The sequence below is a fragment of the Corella eumyota genome, chromosome 7 (genome assembly GCF_963082875.1).
Source record: "Corella eumyota chromosome 7, kaCorEumy4.1, whole genome shotgun sequence".
NCBI classification, from domain to species: Eukaryota; Metazoa; Chordata; class Ascidiacea; order Phlebobranchia; family Corellidae; genus Corella; species Corella eumyota.
In genome coordinates this window covers 10836267-10855753 of record NC_137496.1, presented here as the reverse complement: position 1 = coordinate 10855753, position 19487 = coordinate 10836267, and the positions used below count along the sequence as shown (strand labels likewise).

At 32.3% G+C, this 19487-nt stretch overlaps 1 protein-coding gene across 1 annotated transcript; it reads left to right on the top strand.

The window, feature by feature from the left end:
* LOC145760339 (uncharacterized) lies at nucleotides 1-18925 on the top strand. The gene is made up of 34 exons (XM_082574202.1): nucleotides 1-39; nucleotides 542-709; nucleotides 787-904; nucleotides 1024-1238; nucleotides 1332-1464; nucleotides 2280-2546; nucleotides 2759-2879; nucleotides 3201-3312; nucleotides 3938-4127; nucleotides 4605-5297; nucleotides 5663-5934; nucleotides 6285-7612; nucleotides 7943-9915; nucleotides 10090-10183; nucleotides 10334-10439; nucleotides 10755-10967; nucleotides 11121-11234; nucleotides 11621-11799; nucleotides 12100-12217; nucleotides 12301-12436; nucleotides 12563-12707; nucleotides 12860-13034; nucleotides 13357-13516; nucleotides 13883-14083; nucleotides 14424-14485; nucleotides 14994-15110; nucleotides 15262-15446; nucleotides 15581-15729; nucleotides 15814-17102; nucleotides 17372-17451; nucleotides 17617-17735; nucleotides 17985-18138; nucleotides 18231-18631; nucleotides 18726-18925. Exons 1-34 carry the CDS (start codon nucleotides 1-3, stop codon nucleotides 18923-18925), a joined length of 10026 nt encoding a protein of 3341 aa, XP_082430328.1.
* Nucleotides 18926-19487: the final 562 nt, after the last annotated feature.

Below are 19487 nucleotides of genomic sequence, written 5' to 3'. Positions count from 1 at the left end.
ATGGATCCACATAGAAATAAAAATAGGTTTAGATTCTTGGTAAATCTTTATTTGAAATCCAGGTTTTAGAACAATAGAATAAGAAGGGTTTTAATTGGATAATATGTCAAATAGTGACGCATTTATATTGTTTATATAATGTGCTATAATAATTATTTATTTTATTAATTAATTTTAATCTATAAAACATCATTGATTTTTTAATTAAAAATGAATATGTTTACCTCAAAAAACTATCATTTATTTGTTAACAAACTATCATTGTTACGTCATATAAAAGAAAGTACCTTCAAAAAAAATTATCAAAATTTATTTTTTTATCAAAATATAAATAATAAAATTTTCTAGAAATGTAAGAATTTAAACAAACAAAAAAGTAAGTGTTAAAATTTACCTGCTATTAAGAATAATATTACTTAAAACTAAGACTTTTTCCGTTTTTTAAATATAAGCTAACAGTTAAAAAGCGCTTAAACTTGAACTATATAACAATTTTTTTAAACTTAAAAAAATATTTTTTTTTTCTACAGTTTCGTTTTAGAATTACGAGACAGATAACCTCGTGATTGTCGCTATGGATACGCCGTATGACGACATCAGCATGCCTGGTGCGGTAGGCTGGTTCGTGACGTCATGTGTCATAGCAACGGTGGTTACTATGGTACCAATCTATCTCTACATGGTCTGGCAATACAGAAAAAATTTCTGGGTAAAAAAAAATCGAAAAATTTCACAAAAATTTGTTTGTAAATTTAAAACAACTTTAATGAAATTAATTGTTTATAGCATCACGGGGTAAGACTGCCAAGCAAAGCGAATTTTACGCACTGGTACAAGGTGACAATTTCCGTTGGGTGTCGCCCCTGGGCGGGACATGAAGGCGACATCTACCTACGACTAATCGGTAAAATAAGTTTTGAGTAAAATTTAACCACATTAAAAAATAAGATTTTAATCTGCTGACTATCATATATCGTCTTATTAAGTCACTTGTAACAAATATACTATTATGACGTCATACAGGGAGCATGGGCGACAGTAACACTTTCTTAGCCAATCCCGAAGTTCATTCTAGACTTTACGAGGCAGAGTCACAAATCATCATGTATTCATCCGCTACGGATTTGGGAAACATCGACTACGTCATAATAGCATGTGGCGCCTCTAAGCGACTGAAAACCTGGTTCCTAAGCAGCGTTCACGTTAAATATGTCACTGAAGACCCGGACAAAGAAAAAGTAAGCTCTTTGTCACCAGCTAGCGGGTAGTAATAATACGACAAATAATTCGTAAAAAATTAAATCTTATTAAACTCATTTTTTTCGTATTAGATTTGGTACTTTCCTTACCATGAATGGATCGAAGTATTTTTGGACCCAGTAAAAGTAACTTTATGTGGGGTTGACCCCCAACATGACTTAAACAAAAGGGTTTTACTTGGTTGGCTGGCTAGAGGAGCATCAGGTAGGTAAACTTTAAGTTAAATAAATAAACAGAAAACAGCGTTTAAATTCCTATGTTAGTTAGAGAAAGACTGCCACATAGCCCGCCCTACAAGCAGCATTTTAACTTGAGTAATATATATATCATCCACTAAACTACATTATATATAGAATTAATATATATATATAAACTACATTATATATAGAATTAATATATAACTACATTATATATAGAGTAATATATATATCATTCTAAGTTTCAACTTTATAATGTAAAGTGTTAACAAAATCAACGCTTAATTTTAATAAGATAGATTAGAATGTATCAAGAAGCATTTTTGGTAAAGCATATCCATTGTCTTAAAACGTTTGTGGTACACTCGCATATTTTTAACTAGCAGATATATATTACGATAATCAACATAATAGTAAACAACCAAATATATAAACATATAGTGCCTAGGTCAAGCACAAAACCAGCGTTTTGAAGGGACAAATTTAAAATATATATGTACTGAAATAACAACCATGCAATGTATTGTAACGAATATACCGTAAACACCACAGTTATCTGTAATCACGTTGCGCTTTCCACCTTGCCTAATGCGATTTATTATCTGTCTTAACACCTTCTGATAAGGCCCGCTACTGTTTTTAGTGCAAATTTACTGATTGCTATTTGTGTTACTTTAAAAGAGTAAATAAATCTGTTATAAACCGAGTTTAGTGCTAGTTACTTCACATAATAGTTAAGGTAAACTCTACATCAGTAAACAAAGAAAACGTTATAGTATATATATATAAGTAACAAATTTAGATAACTTCTATTTTTTACAGATTTTCACTTATGGATATCTATGTGTGGGCCCCTAAAATACACCCGTTTCTTACGTTCTGAACGTTTTATATGCGTTGGAACACACCTAACCTCATCTATCGGTGTTTGTATATTTCTTAACACATTAGTGCCCGAATTTGGACCTCTAGTACTCGGGGTATATTCGTCAGCTATTGCTGCTATACCAGTTTATGTATTGGAATGGATTTTAAGAATAACAGAGCGAAAACCGAAAGTAATTTGCGAAGACTATAACTGGTATAAAGGTAAGATATTAGTACTATATTATATATCAATAAAATACCTTAACAAAATATGAAAATTTACACAAAATATAAGATCATTTTCGGTAGTCTATATAGGCCAACTGTTCAGTCTAACATTTATTAACTTATTAACCTATATTCAAGTTTTGAAAAACATCAAGTTTTAAAGACACGCAAATCAATTAAAATCATGTTATATATATATGTTATAGAAACCCCGGGTATCTCATATTATCCACCAATAGCTTATGATCAATACAAGTTAGATTGGAGGCCAAGAGAAAGATTAAACTCACTCGTTTGCCCTAAATTTAACCAAGACGAGAATACAAGGTAACAAATTGCTTATGCAAGTAGACATAATATATAGGCCTACATTAGTCCAGCATTACAATTTAAGGTATTAAGTTAATCAATTAAACAAAATTTTAAATATATAGTTTAGTATGTTACAGTTTATAACTGCTACTATTAATATTTGCTTTTGTATTAGTGGTGCTACCTCCATATATTTAAATACCTATACAACAGCTAAATTATAGTTTATCATATTTTAATCAAAATTTAATTACAAGATATACAAACTGTCACTGTTTAAACCCTTTTGTAATAATACCAACGCCTTACACTTATAAATATTAAATTAACTTGAAGGTTGCGTGAATTTACTGAACATGAAGGAATAATTAAAAGTAAGCGAGTGTTCTGGAACTGGATAACTAGCGGGGTTGAAGTAGCGAAAAGTTTGAGCACAATAGCATCAATGGTTTGTATAACATTATATATTTAACCATAACTATTAACCTACTGTATCATGTACTATCTAAGTAATAGCCTACTATAAACATTGCTATATAAGTAACTTAAAATAGGATTACACGATTACAAATTATTTTCCATACATTATATATCTAACCATAACTTTTTAACCTCTATAAACAGTACCATCTAGTTATTAGCACTACAGTACTTATAACTATACTAATAAGTTAAACTATGCTAATAAAATTACCAATATTATATACAATTACAAATCCTATATCATACTATGAAGACTTTCCAATTAGTATAAACTTTTTAAAAATATTTTTACTCAGTTTTTTTTATAATTGGATTGAACTATAGGCAAGTTACTTATACCCTTATATTAACTTAAAGTATAGTAATACAATCACAAATTATATCCCATACTATGTAGACTCTTACAATTACTAGAAACTTTTATAAAAAATATTTAAAATATTTTTATCCTAAGACAAAAACTTTAGGTTGAACTATTGTATCTTGGTTTACTTTCTTAAATATTTAATAAAACAGAAAATATAAACTCACTTATTTTTTTATTACTCGTCCTTATTTTTGCTCCTAACTCCTGAGTCCTCTTCCTCCAGATCTCTAAGACCAGCGTCAAACCAGAAGAGGAAGAACCGAAGTCTCCTCCTAGTAGTTCAATATCTGTGGATAAACCCTCCGGATTCTTTGGGAAGTTGGTGAAGAAGATCATCCCCGTTTCTGCTCCTCCCCCTCCTCCAAAAAGTCCATCTTTCGTGGATGAAGATGACATCGTGGAAGCAATACTAGGTAGGTTGTGATGTCATAATAAGAACCTATGTTCATCTGGGTGGAAGATCTAAAACAAAAAAATGTAAAAATGATTAAAAAAAATTTTATAAAAAATGTTTTTATTTTTTTTTTTAATACTTATTTATCCTCATTTTTTTTTTAATACTTATTTATCCTCATTTTTTTTAATACTTATTTATCCGCGTTTAAGACCAAAACAGAGTAACATTTATTACCCTGACCCAGTCTATAGTTGACTAGCACCTTACTTAAGGTTGCTACAGCATGAGAGTGGTGGCAATCTAACCCAGAACCTCATGCAGTAAAGCCAGGTGTTCTGACCACTACACCACACTGCTGGTTAATATAAATAGTTAATGTATTGTTATCCTAAAAAAACAGTCTTAAATATAATTAATTTATAATAAACAAAACAATCTGTGTTTAAAATCCAATAAAGAAACTCTGATCTGATTATGTTTAACTCTCTAACAGAGCGGGCTGTAGCTTACCCCTCCCCCCCACCCTCTACCCCATCAGTTAAAAGTTTAGTTCAAGAAAAAGTTGACGATGACTTTAACATCATCCTTGGGAAAGACACGATGAACATCTTAGATGAAACCGATGAAGATGAAAGCAAGAAGAAGTTTGAGAAGGTTAACATCCCGCTTGGGGATGGATTTGAGTGCGAACCAACGTCAGTTTGGAAAGTTGATTCAAAATACTCGATAGACAGCTTAGAAATGGACGAAACCGACTTCTCAACATTTGTTATGATAGAATCAATGCCTGTTTCTGAATTCGACAACCTTCGCAAAGGAAAACGACCGTTACTAGGCAACAACGCTCTAGAAAATGAATTAAAAAACCAGGATGGAGAAACAAGTCATATTCCCAAGCATTTAGATGCTTACAAAAACCTGGTAAGAAAGGCTTCTGATATTTTGTTACCAACAAGTGCTGCGCATGTCTCACCAGAAGAAGGAGAACTGATCAGCATGGTGTTCTTTGATTTAAACACCGATGGGGGTCAATGGACAAAAAACGGGGTTCCCGAGGATGTTTATGAGAGCACTGGGGTAAAAATGGGGCTCATTCCACCCTCTGATGTTCATAGATTACAGTTGACGGCAAAAGCTGATAATGGACTCGGACCATTTGTGGCTGGTCCTCCTTACAATTTTGGAGGTAAGTTATACGTTAGAACAAGTTGAAATTACTAAATCTATATGAATGAATCTTAGTATACAATAAATATATATATGTCCAATTTATAGGGCCACAAAATAAATAAAACTGCCATTTGTGGTGCACAGGTAATTTATCATGGGCAAATATTAGTTAAGAGTTGCATCCACTTTATGACAATTAAAATGCTGACTGAAAAATCCCGAAGCAGAGCTATCGACTAGTAACTAATAATTATATTTACACAATAAGAATCTACAGAACCAAGACATTAATCAAAACATACAAACCATACCAATATATTATATACAAATTCAACCTCTAAAAAGTAAGGCGACTAAAATCCAAATATTTAAAACTAACAGAAGCATCAGATGAAAACACCCAAAAAAGATCAAAGACCTTAAAACAAGATCAAGAATACCCTGAACCCATCCCCAGACTTCGGATTTTTTCCATGTTAATGTTTCCAGAGTATGCGAGAAAGCTGGCAGACTGTTACGATGAGATGTTAAAGGATCCGGAAATGTGTTCAAGCGTAGCTCAGATGTTTGGGATATTTTCTGAGTCTTATGAAGGGCCGAGGTTGTTTATAACAGGATGTCTGGAGTTTGCAAAATTCCAGAAAGGAAGAAAGGTAAAAATTTTTATTTTTTGTCAAAACTTAACAAATTAATTTGCATGTATAAAAAAAAGTGGCTTATTAAGTGAAAAAATATAAGGTAGGCCTATATATTTAAACCGAAAAAAAGTTAAACAACTTTAATAAATATGCCTATAATACAACAAAGAAAACAAACTTAATAACTATCTCAAAAAATAACTTGAAACAATAAGTTGAAGATAATATTTAAACCACATTTAAAGTAAAAATACTGTTAAAACAAAAGTGTTACAACAAAATCGATAATTATCTTCAAAAAATATTCCAATACACCATATTTACATAAACTTAATTTAACACTAACTAAAAAAATATTTTTTTAGGTTTTATGCAACTTTTTTGCTTGCACGAAAGCAAGTCCAGCTTGGACCTCATTAATCTTAGACGTCTCACAACGATTACGTTATCAAGGCGACAACATAGCTCGCCTGCAAGAAAAATTTGGTTTACAAACAATGTGTACTCTAAACAACGGGAAAAAGGAAAGATGCTTTGAGAATAAAACTGAGAAAAAAGTCGAATTTGAATCTGATGTTAATGCAACACAATGTGTTTATAATGAAATGGATAGCATGATCATATGGAACCAAAAGTTAAAAGAACTGGAGATACCAAAAAAAGATTGTCCATTAGCTCAGCTGAAAGATAGTGAGTTAAGAAAGCTGTCAGAATTTTTTCGGCACATGATCATCACAGAACAAGCGAGTGAACTGTTCATAGATATTCTGCTTCAAATTCTACAAAGTGGTGAAGAAGGGCGTAAGCTAATTGCTCATTTAATAAAATACGTAACATCACAAGAAAAGGGTCTAAAATCTTTGATTGATTTTCACCGTCAGCTCGGAGAGCTAAATAAAGAAGGCAGACGAACATTGCTTAGAATGTACAACACTGTAAAAGCAGAAGGTCCAAACGGAGTTAGAGTTCTAACTAAACTAACAGAACACATGGGTGAATTAACCTATGGTAAAATGCTTATTTCAGATCTACAAATTGATGGGTTAAAAGCTCATATGGTAGCTCGGCAAATTAGAAATGAAATAAAGAAAAGTATTGATCCATTTATTGAAAGAATTAGTTGGAATGTCGCTCACATTGTGATGAGAATGAATGGAATGGCAAAGCATGTTTTAGAAGCGGCAGACCATGCTAAATCAATACTAGAAGGAAAAAGAGATATTGAAAAAATGTTGGCTATTGTGGAGAATAGACCCCAGTCCCCAGAAAATGAAATAAATAACATCAAAGCCCAGGGTGACGATGACATGTTCAATACGAAGTTTACATGTTGTAAAAACTACAAGGACTTAGTTGAGAAGCTTAATAACGAAGCAAAACCATCAACGCCGCCACCACCAATTATCAAATCATGTTCATGTGAAAGTTTCAAATACAGTATCACATCATCCCCGTTGTCATGTGAACGTCCCCGTGACAACAGATTAATATCGGAGCTATGGGAACCAGTTGACACTCGTGAAAAGGTCAACATCTATGAAACTGAAAAAGAAATTCCTTTGCATCCATGTAAAGGAGTCGAGCCACCATGTCGATATAATGTTTATTGTAAATCGAAGATTACAACGAATTACAATCAATTTTATTTGGAATCAAAAGACCACGAAAAGTTTTACATGAACTTTGATTACCAGTGAGTAGCTTTAAATTAAAAAAATGATATTCAAAGTTTTTTAGGGTCTTAAAATAAATAACGATCTATAAATAATAAAACTTGATGTATGTTTGTCCAATTTATAGGCCTACAAAATAAATAAAACTGCCATTTGTGGTGCACGGGTAAATTATTGCAGGCAAATATTAGTTAAGAGTTGTGACCATATTACAACAATTAAAATGCCAACCAAGCTATGTTGTAGTATTAAAAGCTTATAAGTAATTTTAAAATTATCAAGCTAAAAAAAATAGAATTGAATACAAATTGACTAATTCAACTTTTACTGTCACTAAAAAATTTATCCAGACCCTCAAAGCATAGAATTCGACAAAAGGAACTAAACACTGTCGGTGCATTGGGTGCTGTGCCAACCCGTAGTGAAGAAAGCTTAGCCAGGAGCACCAAACGTATTTGTAGACTGAAGCAAGTGGCTGATAAGTGGGGGAGGATTGTGAAAGTTAAAGGGGAAAGTGGAGATGATGTTTCAGATGGTGATATGGTGACAATACCTTCTTGTACTTGCACTCATATGGGTAATAATAATGATGATGGGGAACATTATGATTGCGTGATTTGTAATATTGGAAAGAAGTTATCTAAGGCTGAGAAATCGGAGGATTTTGTTGATGTTATTATGGACAACACGAAAGAAACTCCGCGAATTTCGAACCAGAATTTACCGCTGTTTCCAGATTTTGCCAACGTCAAGATTAAAACAAGGGAGGTTACTTTAACAAAGACTCCGATAATAAAGGAAAACTACAGAGCAAAATGCTTGCTAAAAGAAAAAGTTCAAGTCAGTGAGAAAATTTCTGAACCAAACATACCTGGTCTGGAATGGGCAAGGAATTTGAAAGATTTATTTCTTAAAGAACAAACAGATACAGCGCCTTTGCAAGCCAAGAACAGTAAATTAGAGATCAACGTTACTGAAAGTGAAACTGAAGTTAGTTTAAATCTTTCCAAACACACTTTTAATGACCTTAGAAGCAGTTTTAATAGAAGTGAATACCAAATTGAATACCCAAGACCCACCCCAAGTGACAGAAGTTATCTTAAAAAAGAACCCTGCACAAGATGCCCCAAAATCCCCAAGACAACTCTATTCCCATCAGCAGGGTGTTGTGAAGTTAAAACACCAACTCCCGGGGTTTGTATCTGCAATGAAGGAAAACCTAAAAGAGAGAACCCGAATCTTACGAAAAGAAATCTCAAGATGTTCACCCAAGCTCAATCTGATTGTAAAAAAGTGAAAGTTGATCTTTCCAATGCAAAAGAACTTCCAATTAGCCCGCCTAATATTGATTCAACTACCAATAAAGATACTCACAAGTACGAAAAGAACTTTAAAGTTGGTCCACCTAAGAATAAAACAAAACCTGTTAAAACAACTAAACAACCTGTTGATAGTTGCCCTGGTTACTGTTGTAAAAAAATGTTTGAAATGGATAAGAAAATGAGATATGAAAATTCATCTGACAGCACTGAGTCTGTGGTTTCTTCACCGGCGAAAGAGAATTTATTTAATCCACTTTACGTTGACAAACCTTCAGAAAAGAATATTAAAGATAAATGTTCAAAAGAAAATCAATTCACAGACAAATCCCCAAAACCAGTACAAACATGTTTTAAAGATGATTGCTGTTCAAAGTCAATGAAAGTCGATCTTGAAGCACATCCGAATTTATCCAACATTTACTCCCCAGATCCTGAAGGAAACTGTTGCAAAGAAATATCGAAAATTAAAACAGCTTTACCTAAACTTGCCTCACAAAAACCTATCACGAGTGCAACTCTTGCACAGAGAAAAACAACCGATAACCAAGGTGTAAAAGGTGAGAACTTGCAGGAGACAAAACTGTGTGAATGTGGGACTGAAGATGTGAGAATAATAAAGCGTAAACCACGTGCATATCCTATCATTGCCACGACAACAAATATATATGACCAAGTAAAGGCAAAATTTGATGAAAAAAATAACCCAATAACAGCTTTATTAAACAAGGCTGTTGATATGGTTAAGTCAGCAACCATTGAAAACCCAGTCACAACAGTTGAAGAGTTAACCCCAGTAGAGCCTGCTAAAGAGAAACCGTCAATAGAGAAATGGGCAAATGACCACGATAGTCATAGTGAATTTTCTGACTCCTTTGACCACCGAGAAGTCTGTAAAGTTGACGGAGATAATGTAACAACTGAGTTAAACGAGGACTTGCCGTTTGTAAGGAGTTATGTTAAGAAACCAGATCTTTGTTGCAAGGAGAATATAAGACACCATGGTAATTTTAAGCATTTTAAGATAACAACATTGTGTAGAAGGAATTCAAAACAATCATCAAAATTTTTATCAAAAGTTAAAATATTAGATCATACAACATTGATTAAATAGGCCTACTGTAAAATAAAGTAGATGAGCTAAACTTATCTTTAAATGTGACTTAATTTTGATTTAGAATCTAAGACAACAGTTTGGAGTTACCCTGAATCTATTAACAGCAACAGCTCAACACATTCTCAGTGGCAACAAGCTTGGGGTTGTAACAGCAAGTAAGTCATGTTTTTGTAGTTACCACCCTGACTCATTTTAAAAGTGTTCTCACAAAAATTATTTTTCTAATTTATAAAAGCTATGGCTTATGGTTTACCATTAGAACTTTATGATTTTTTTGTAAATGTTTTGCAATAATTGTTTATAAGAATTTGTCCAAAAATGCTCCCACCTGGCTCTAAATACAGACATCAAGAAAAGAAGAAATCCCTGGAAAGAGAAAAACAATATCAGAAAGAAAAAAAAAGACTAGAGGTAATTCACTTATGCAATAGCATACAATGTCACAAGATAAATAGCTTGCAATAGCATACAATGTCACAAGATAAATTGCTTGCAATAGCATACAATGTCACAAGATAAATAACCACAATAATTTCATGTCCCTCAAAGTATAAGCTATTGGTCAACCAATCTAATATTTTATTCCTTCAAACTGTGAAAAACACAAAAATATTATCAAGATAAATGAAAATGAAATATAACAAAAACAACTTAACTTAAAACAGGGTAAACTAAAGACATACACATTCAAATTCTGGTTAAAATTTAACTTAATTATAACCACAGAAAGAAATTCCATTAAGATACCAACAATGGCACCCACCAGGTAGACATCCTTTAAAAAACATAATTCACGATGACCCAGATAACGTTGAGTTTAACCCAAACCAATACGACCCTGACACAATATCTGATGTTCAAGATACAACAACTGTTACTGACACAACTGAGAGTTTTACAACAGCAATGACACAAGAAGAAAAAATGTATCCAAATCAGGTATACTACATAAACAAAAATAGACAAAAACAATAGACGACTTTATACCTTACTTAAATAGAATCACAAAAGGAAATTAAATAGGCAATCAAGACTAGAGCCATTCTTTATAATAATTGAGATAACAACAACACCTATATGTTGGTATTTAAGGTTGACTCAATGGATAGATTAGCAAGCAAAGTTAGCAAATATCCGATTCTAACAAGAGAAGACAAACTACAAAAATTAAGAGAATTCTTGGACGAAACTTGTGACTTACATAAGGTGAAAACTTACGACATTTTTAGTTACCAATATCATAAACTAATTAACAGAAACTCGCGTTGTTATCGGTATCGTACCATAACCAGGACCAAAACTATTACCATAACCAGTACTAGTGACATTACCACTACCATTACCATACCATAACCAGTATCATTACCATTACTATATCCATAACCATTACCAGTACCATTATTACCAATACCATTTCCAGTACCATATGATAACCATTACCAGTACTATCACCATACCATTACCAGTTCCGGTACCGTTATTATTAACATCATCAGTACCATTGTCAGTACAATGTTATAATCACTACCATCACCAGTCATAAATACCATAAACAAAATTTGCATTAATTGTAATATTTTTCCAAATTTCAGTTACCCAGATTTGCATGTTGTCGTTTACATGACCATAAATGGGAATGTATGAAGGACAACAAAAGTAGAAACAAACATCGACTTTATGCAAACGTCCCTCTATCTTGCCTCTGTAATTCTCATGAGAGTTTGTCTGGGGATTTTTACACAGCTCCACAAGAGTTTAGAAAACCACACAGGTAGATTGAATTATAGTCAATGTAAGTTTAAAAGTACAAGTAAACGAATACAGACATAATAGAATCTATAGCAAAAGAAATATCTAATAAAAATAAGAATTTGAAATCAAAGAAATATAGTTTGGCTTGAAGAAACACGAATACAACAATTATGGCACAAATTCCAAGAGAAAATGTTTTTAAAATAGATATGACGTTACACTAATCCTTTAAACAACCTGTGTTTTTAACCTTTTCTTTTGTAATTTATAACTAGAGCACAATTTGAAAAAAGTAAATAAAGTTTTTTTTATACTACAGTGTATGTTCAGAGTGCCATATAGAGATTGGCACCCAACAAAGACCTCCTTGTAGAAGATATCTACTTCCATTGAAAGCTGTAAGATGTTATGAAGAAGCACTAGCTAGACATGGAGAGGTTATTGTAAAATTTGAATAAAAATAAAGATTTACAAACAAATTAAGTCCGAGTCGAATGAAGTTTATATTTCATTTTTCTAGGCTCCATCAATATCAACAGACTCTGGCCTATCTTTAAAGACAGCTGTTGATGTTGTGCATTCAAGTGATGATAGTGTTATTCAACCATACCAACATCAAGTCTTATTAGATCTTATGGGCCTCTCCAGTGGACAAAGTAAAAATACTGGTTCAAATAATATCAATATTTTTTGCAAATATAAATTTTAGATTTAAAAACATTTTAAATATTAAATTATTCAAAGAGACCCAAAAACAAGGAATAAATTTAAAAAAATTTTAGAAACTAAAATGAAAACTCCGATAAGAAAAATTTCTCCGTCAGAAAGCCTTATGTCAATCTCAGCACTCTCTTCTGCCTCTAGTGGTGTATGTTGCCACATTAACACAGCTCGACAACTACCAATTCTGCATTTGCAAGGACTTGGGTATTTTAAAACTAGCAAACTGAAAAACTATATAAATTTAGGGCCACTTTTTTATGATTCGTTAGACCAAATTAAAAAAAAAGGCAAGTTTACAAGACCAACAAATGCCTTAAAGTTGACACAGTTTCATTTACTATGCTTGTCCCTTACAGTTGTGATTTAAAACTAAACCAATCAGAAGAGAAACCGTTCCCAATAGAATGGTGGAAAGCACACTACCTAGCATTAAGAACCACTCAGTCTTGTGTTGATGAATGTGTTAGGTTGAGAGTTCTAATGGCTTGTAATAAGCAAGATGCAATGACAGAGCATGAGAAGACTTGCAAGGTAAAGATAAACTTTTAAACTCAAAAGTATAAGCAATAGACAGGTAATAAAATTAGTATGTGAAGATTGTAAAATTTAAACAAGTGGCTACAATTTGATATAAGGTCAATTTAGCACGTCACAATTTAAACTCTTAAAGGTTAATAAAAAAATACTCTGTAAAATTAAGGGACAATTTTTGTTGTTACTACCATGAAAAATGCCATAAGTTATCACAAATTTATTTTAAAACTACTTTGTACCAATCTAAGTGTGCTATGTTAAGTACTGTTACACACTTATGTTTAAAAATTGTCTTTAAATATAAGATACAATGTATTAGGTATGTGGACCAAAGACGTGGGATGTAGATAAGTTTCCACCTTACGACAACACCGACCTTCCCATCCCTGGGATGGTGCTGGGACCGAGGTACAGCGAGATGTTACCAATGGTATGGCAACCAAGTGTAAAGCATGATGGATCAGTACCAAGAGATAAAGGTAGTTAATTTATAAACTTGTGCTTACAAAAAATTAGCCAAACCTATTCTTCCATTTAAGCAAACTTATTCTGCCATTTAATCAAACTTATTCTGCCATTTAAGCAAACTTATTCTGCCATTTAAGCAAACTTATTCTGCCATTTAAGCAAACTTATTCTGCCATTTAATCAAACTTATTCTGCCATTTAAGCAAACTTATTCTGCCATTTAAGCAAACTTATTCTGCCATTTAAGCAAACTTATTCTGCCATTTAAGCAAACTTATTCTGCCATTTAAGCAAACTTATTCTGCCATTTAAGCAAACTTATTCTGCCATTTAAGCAAACTTATTCTGCCATTCAAGCAAACTTATTCTGCCACCAGGTCAAACAAGAGCTCGCTTCTATCGTGAGGTCATTGAAGCGACCGTTGAAAGTACGAGGTTTATGACATTAACTCCTGATATTGGTCAAAAGATTAAGAAAGATGATGATGAGATGAAACCTGAGCTAACAGCAATGCATATGGCAAGATTGGCTGTGTTCAGAGAAATGATAAAGTCCTTGAACGAAGTGTTAAGCAAAAGTAATTGTGTTTCAGTTAACTTATGTTTTTTTAAATGATGTTTAACTTACATTTTATTAAAGCATTACATATTAAAATATTTTTAAACCATGAGATCTTTTTCTATGAAAAATTAAACAAAAACATAAACAACCAACTTATTTTTTATAGTAATTCCACTTAAAAAAGCAAACATAGTAACGGACAAGGATGTTAACCAACTTGTGAAGCTGGAGAGCACAGATGATGACACTTGGCAGTGGAAGGGTAATACAAAACATTTAAATTTTAATATAGACTTGTACTTTTAACTAATACCCCTAACTTAGATAAGTTTAAATTGAACCAACTTAATTTTTAGAGAATGAAGCCAAACAACAAAACAAAATAAGCATGCTTGAAGCATTAAACAACTTTGTAAAGGTTATATGTTTAACATATGTCTTAATACAAATTTAAACTAATTATAAAAATTACAATAAACCAATTTTTAAAACGCAAAAGTAATCAATCTTTAAAAAGGGGTTAAGTAACCAATTTTTAAAGGCATCAGTAACCAACTTTCAAAAGAGGTTAAGTAACCAATTTTTAAAACGTAAAAGTAACCAATTTTTAAAACGCACTAGTAACCAATTTTTAAAAAGAACCAGTAACCACTTTTTAAAAAGCAATAGTAACCAATTTTTAAAGGCACCAGTAAACAATTTTCAAACAACACAAGTAACCTTTTTTAAAAAGAACCAGTAACCTCTTTTTAAAAAGAACCAGTAACCAATTTCCAAAACGCACCAGTAACTAATCTTAAAAAGCAAAAGTTATCAATTTTTAAAAGGCACCAGTAACTAACTTTTAAAAACAAGTTACCTATCTTTAACACACACAACTTTCAATACATTTACCCACTTAAAATAACAAAGTATAATTAACACAGGAAAGGTTAGGAGGTAGTGTGAGTGATTGTAGAGAGGTGTTAGAACCTCCTTGGAAGTTACCGATACAGCAACAACAATTAGCTGGCAAATATCTGGAGAGAATTATAGACGCACTAGTATGTATTTGATTATAAAAATAAATCCAATAAGGGCCATACCACAAATAAATAAAAAACGCTATAAAAATTTATTTTAAACAACATTATTTTCCAAAAAATAGAATTAGCAGCTTTAAGTCAAAATATTGTTAAACCAATCTATATTAAGGGGGTAATCGATGAAACCGAAAATCCTAGCCATGAATACCCACTAGATGGGGCACTACAGGCTTCAGTAAAAGAGTTTTTAAACGACGCATTATTCCAAGCAACCACACAAACTTGTATCAAACAAGTGGTTAAACAAGCTACTGTTGCTAAACAACATTTCACATTTGTGGATGTCATAACAAGGTTAATCTATATATAATGAAGATATATATATACAAATATTCATGTCCAATATATACCCTACAAGTTTAGAATACAAAATAAACCAAACCATTCTATTCCAGATAACTAAACAAAAAAGTTGTCATTTTTATTAGATTATGTGCAGCCAAATTAGTTAGATTCAGTGAAGTAGTTGAAGCTTCAATAAAGAACACAAGAAGAGTGGTGAAGGGTTGTTTGGTGGCTGTTAAGGTGCACAAAAATGAAGAAGAATTTCAAGAGCAATGGTGGAATACTACAGAAGGTAATTCACTAACAATCTATTACTTTTTGATAAAGAATATATCACCACACCATTGGTAAAAACAGTTTTTCTGTTTATGTTCAGGTAGCATCAGCGTTAAAGCCCATGTTTCATCTATGCTGCACAAAGGTCGCGACGCAAGCAATTCAACCATTGATGATGTCATAATTGGGTTTGAAAAGCTTCGTCGTTACATAAGACAAGATCTCACGCTAGCAAATGGAGAAATTGTTGCAATAACTAACCTAAAAGATGAGATTGCAATGCGATTGTTTAAGGGAATTGTTGAATGTCCGCCACCGAGGATCGAACCACCGTCCTACGCTGCTTGGACTGAGTCTGAAGTTGTTTTAAAGGAAAACTTAAGAATTAAAAACAAAATCACAAAACCTAAAGTTGATGTTAAGAAGTCGGAATCTGATGATTCGATTAAAAAAAGAAATCAAACTTTTATGGGTGATATTAGTGGATTGGATTCAGATATTATCAAAGATGAAAAGGCTGATGCTTTGATGCAGGAATTTGTGACTAAATCGGATGATGATTTAATCCCGGAATCAAACAAGGAATATTTAAACAAAGATAATGAAGGGAAAGTCGATGACAAAGATGTAAAGAAATCGAATTGGAGTTACTGGGGAAGAAAATTTAAAAACAAATCCGAGAAAAAAACAAAAGTTAAAGAAGCAATGAAACGACCAAAAATTTTAAACCAACCGATGAGTGATAATTATGACAAAGTCGAGACAGAAAATGAGAAATATTTGGATCAGGAAACAGTTACTGATGATTCTCAAGTTGTAAAATCAAACCAAGAATTTTTCGACGGAGGCAAAAAGAAAAAAACAAAAGAGGTGATGAAACCGAGTACAGGACCAAACCAAAGTGATTTAAGCCACGTTTATGATGTCATAAACCACTACACATGTAGTGACGTACAAACCACTGATGCATACCAAACATGTGCTTCGCAATTCCAATCTACCTCTTATGACGAAACTTTTTGTAATTTGCTGAATTCTGATAAAAACCTTGATGTAAATAAAACAAAATATCCAGTTTCGATTCTTAATTTACCAGACCTACATTCAACTACTTCTGACACAAGTTTCGTGCCGATAAAAAGACAAAAACAAAAACGGAACAAAAACCAGCGAGTTCGAATACAATCGCCTCCCTATGATGTCATAAAAGACAGCTCAATGTTTCCATCGTGTGGTGAAGTGATTAAAACGAAACCTATTGAAAGAACGAAGGAGAAATTGGGGGGGTTTGCAAATCAAGTGAAAGTTGTACAACAAGCTCATAAGTTAGCGCAAAAAAAGAAAGGAGAAAGATTTGGTGACGTGTTTGTTGGAAAAGAGGAGGGGGAGGTAAGTGGTAGAATAAGAAACTAAATTATATTAAAATGAATTTTGTTACTTAACATATATATAGTTGCTTTATAAATAAATTGCAGGGGCTTAATCATATTTAAATAGAAGAACTCTGTAACTAAATATCTTTAATAGTAAACTACATAGAAACAAAATTTCCAAACTAGATAAAGTTGATAAAGTAGTTTATTAAAAAAAGAAAGTTAAGTCCAACTTGACCATAAAATTAATTTAAAACTAAAACCTGTTTTACAAAAACAATTTAGACTGTTGAGACTAAAGACGCTTTGAAGGCCAAAAAAGGAAAAGTCATGTTGCAAGAAATATTTGCGGAAAAGTTGACTGCGTAAGTTAATAAAAAAAGTTGAAAAATTATAACTTTAACTTAACAAATTTAAAGTGAATAAAAAAAACATTATTTACCAGCTATATATTTTTATGTCCTGATTTAGAAGTAAATATATCCTAGATTGTATAGGCTTTATTTTATATATATTGTTTTTCATAATAGCAAAGAGATGGTTGAAAGGTTTCATGGTAATGTAAGAAGTATTGTAAACGATCAAAGCACAAATATTTTACCCCACTGGACTTCAGCTGTAGCCCAAACTTTACTTTCCTTATTAGCGCGTAAGTAAACTTATTTCTAATTTTAGTTGATTAGACGAAAAAAAGGTTTTTGTAAAAGCAGAACTATCACAAATATGGTCATAGATACAAACTAAACTTACTAATGAACTAAATAACATGCCACAATTAAGATCTAATTGTCCAATATTACCAAAGACACAAACCAAATATGTGAAGATAAAGTCTTTCTGCCAAATAACTCTGAACTTTGTAAAGTATAACAATATATAACATACCCTTGTTGTGCAGTGGGTTCAATCATCTATTCCCTATTAAGTGCTCTAATGTTTGGTATCCATGATTATTTGCTATTGAGCGCTATTCCAATTGCTGTCTTGACTTTTGGATTAATTCTTGAGCCAATTAAATGTGCATCAATTGCTTGGGTTCTGTTTCTGTGGAAGTAAGTATAGTAATAGAATTACAAATTTTATAAAATTGAAAAAAATTGTTTTATTCCAAATTTTATTAACTTAAAAAAAATTGTTATTATAGTAAGAAACCAGCTTTTTACAACAACCCTTTATACATAAAAACCAACCCAGTTATAAGCAAGCGTATGACAGCACTAAAACCCAGAAATCCAGCTTACATTAACAGAAAACCAGAAGGTTATTTTGGTTACACATCACCACAGGCAATTGACTACGAAGACACACTTTATAGAACTTATTGTGAGAATAAATCAAGACCAGGGTACGGGCATCATAGACGACGATGTCTACCCGCCTTAGGAGAAAGTGATGTGTCTTTAGATTTAGATGAGGTTGAGTGTTATAATGAGTTAGAGCAAGCAGCTCAAACAGTTGCATTGTTAGGTCCTGGGGATGCTACAGCTGGGTTCAGAAGAAGGGGAATTGATATGGGGGACAAACCACCAGTTTTACCATTAAAAGGTTTGCAATTTTTTAAATAAAGTAATTTTTATTACTCTTGCCAAATTTTGTAATTTTAATGGTAAATAAAACTTATAATCAAACTGACCTTTAGGAATGCGGCGAGGTGGAACAGGGGACAAAGGTCAAGGAGACTTAAAAAAGGCTGAGGATAAACAAAGCAGCGACTCGACAATAAATACTGATGATTCATCATTACCACCACTCAAACATAAAACGAAGATAGTTTGGTGTAGTTTCGCTACTGAGGACGATGGAAGACCGGCGAGTGGTATTACATCAAGTGATACTTGATAATTTAATAAAAATTACACAAAAATGTTGTTTTTCAAAGTCCCTGTACGAATTAAAATATTAGGATTAATTATTTTAAACTAAATGCCACATGTGACTAATTTGTTAAGCAAAACTCATCATTGTTTGATATTTTTTTAAGTTTATATAACAACCTTATAACCGTTTGGTTAATTTATCAATTGCCCTAGTACTGTAGTGCCATAAATTTTGACCTGGTTATTTTTTCACTTCCAGTAGAAAATTTGCGTTGCCATAAAAACTAAAAATTTTACATAGTTATAGCTGACAAACCAGGACAAATCTTCTGGCCAAAACTTTTGGCAACCGTCCATTTTTAAAGTAAGTTCGCTAAATATATACTGCATTCAAATAATAGGCAAATACTAATAGCTCTTTTTTAAGTTTAAGGCCTGTTCACACGACAAGCTAACGTTTCGTTGCGCTGCGTTGCGTTACGTAACTTTACAAATTCTAGGAATTAACAAATACAAAATATAAAAGTATACCGCTTACGAAATCTTGCGTAAATTTCGTTCCAGCCACAAAACTTTACGAAATC

What these genes read in the sequence shown, in the direction of transcription:
- LOC145760339 (XM_082574202.1), top strand. Translation starts at nt 1, where the DNA reads ATGGATCCACATAGAAATAAAAATAGGTTTAGATTCTTG. An exon ending in AAGAAAAAAAAAGACTAGAG is followed by an intron (nt 10,440 to 10,754) that starts GTAATTCACTTA and finishes TTATAACCACAG; the next exon opens with AAAGAAATTCCATTAAGATA. An exon ending in GGGCCTCTCCAGTGGACAAA is followed by an intron (nt 12,437 to 12,562) that starts GTAAAAATACTG and finishes AAAAAATTTTAG; the next exon opens with AAACTAAAATGAAAACTCCG.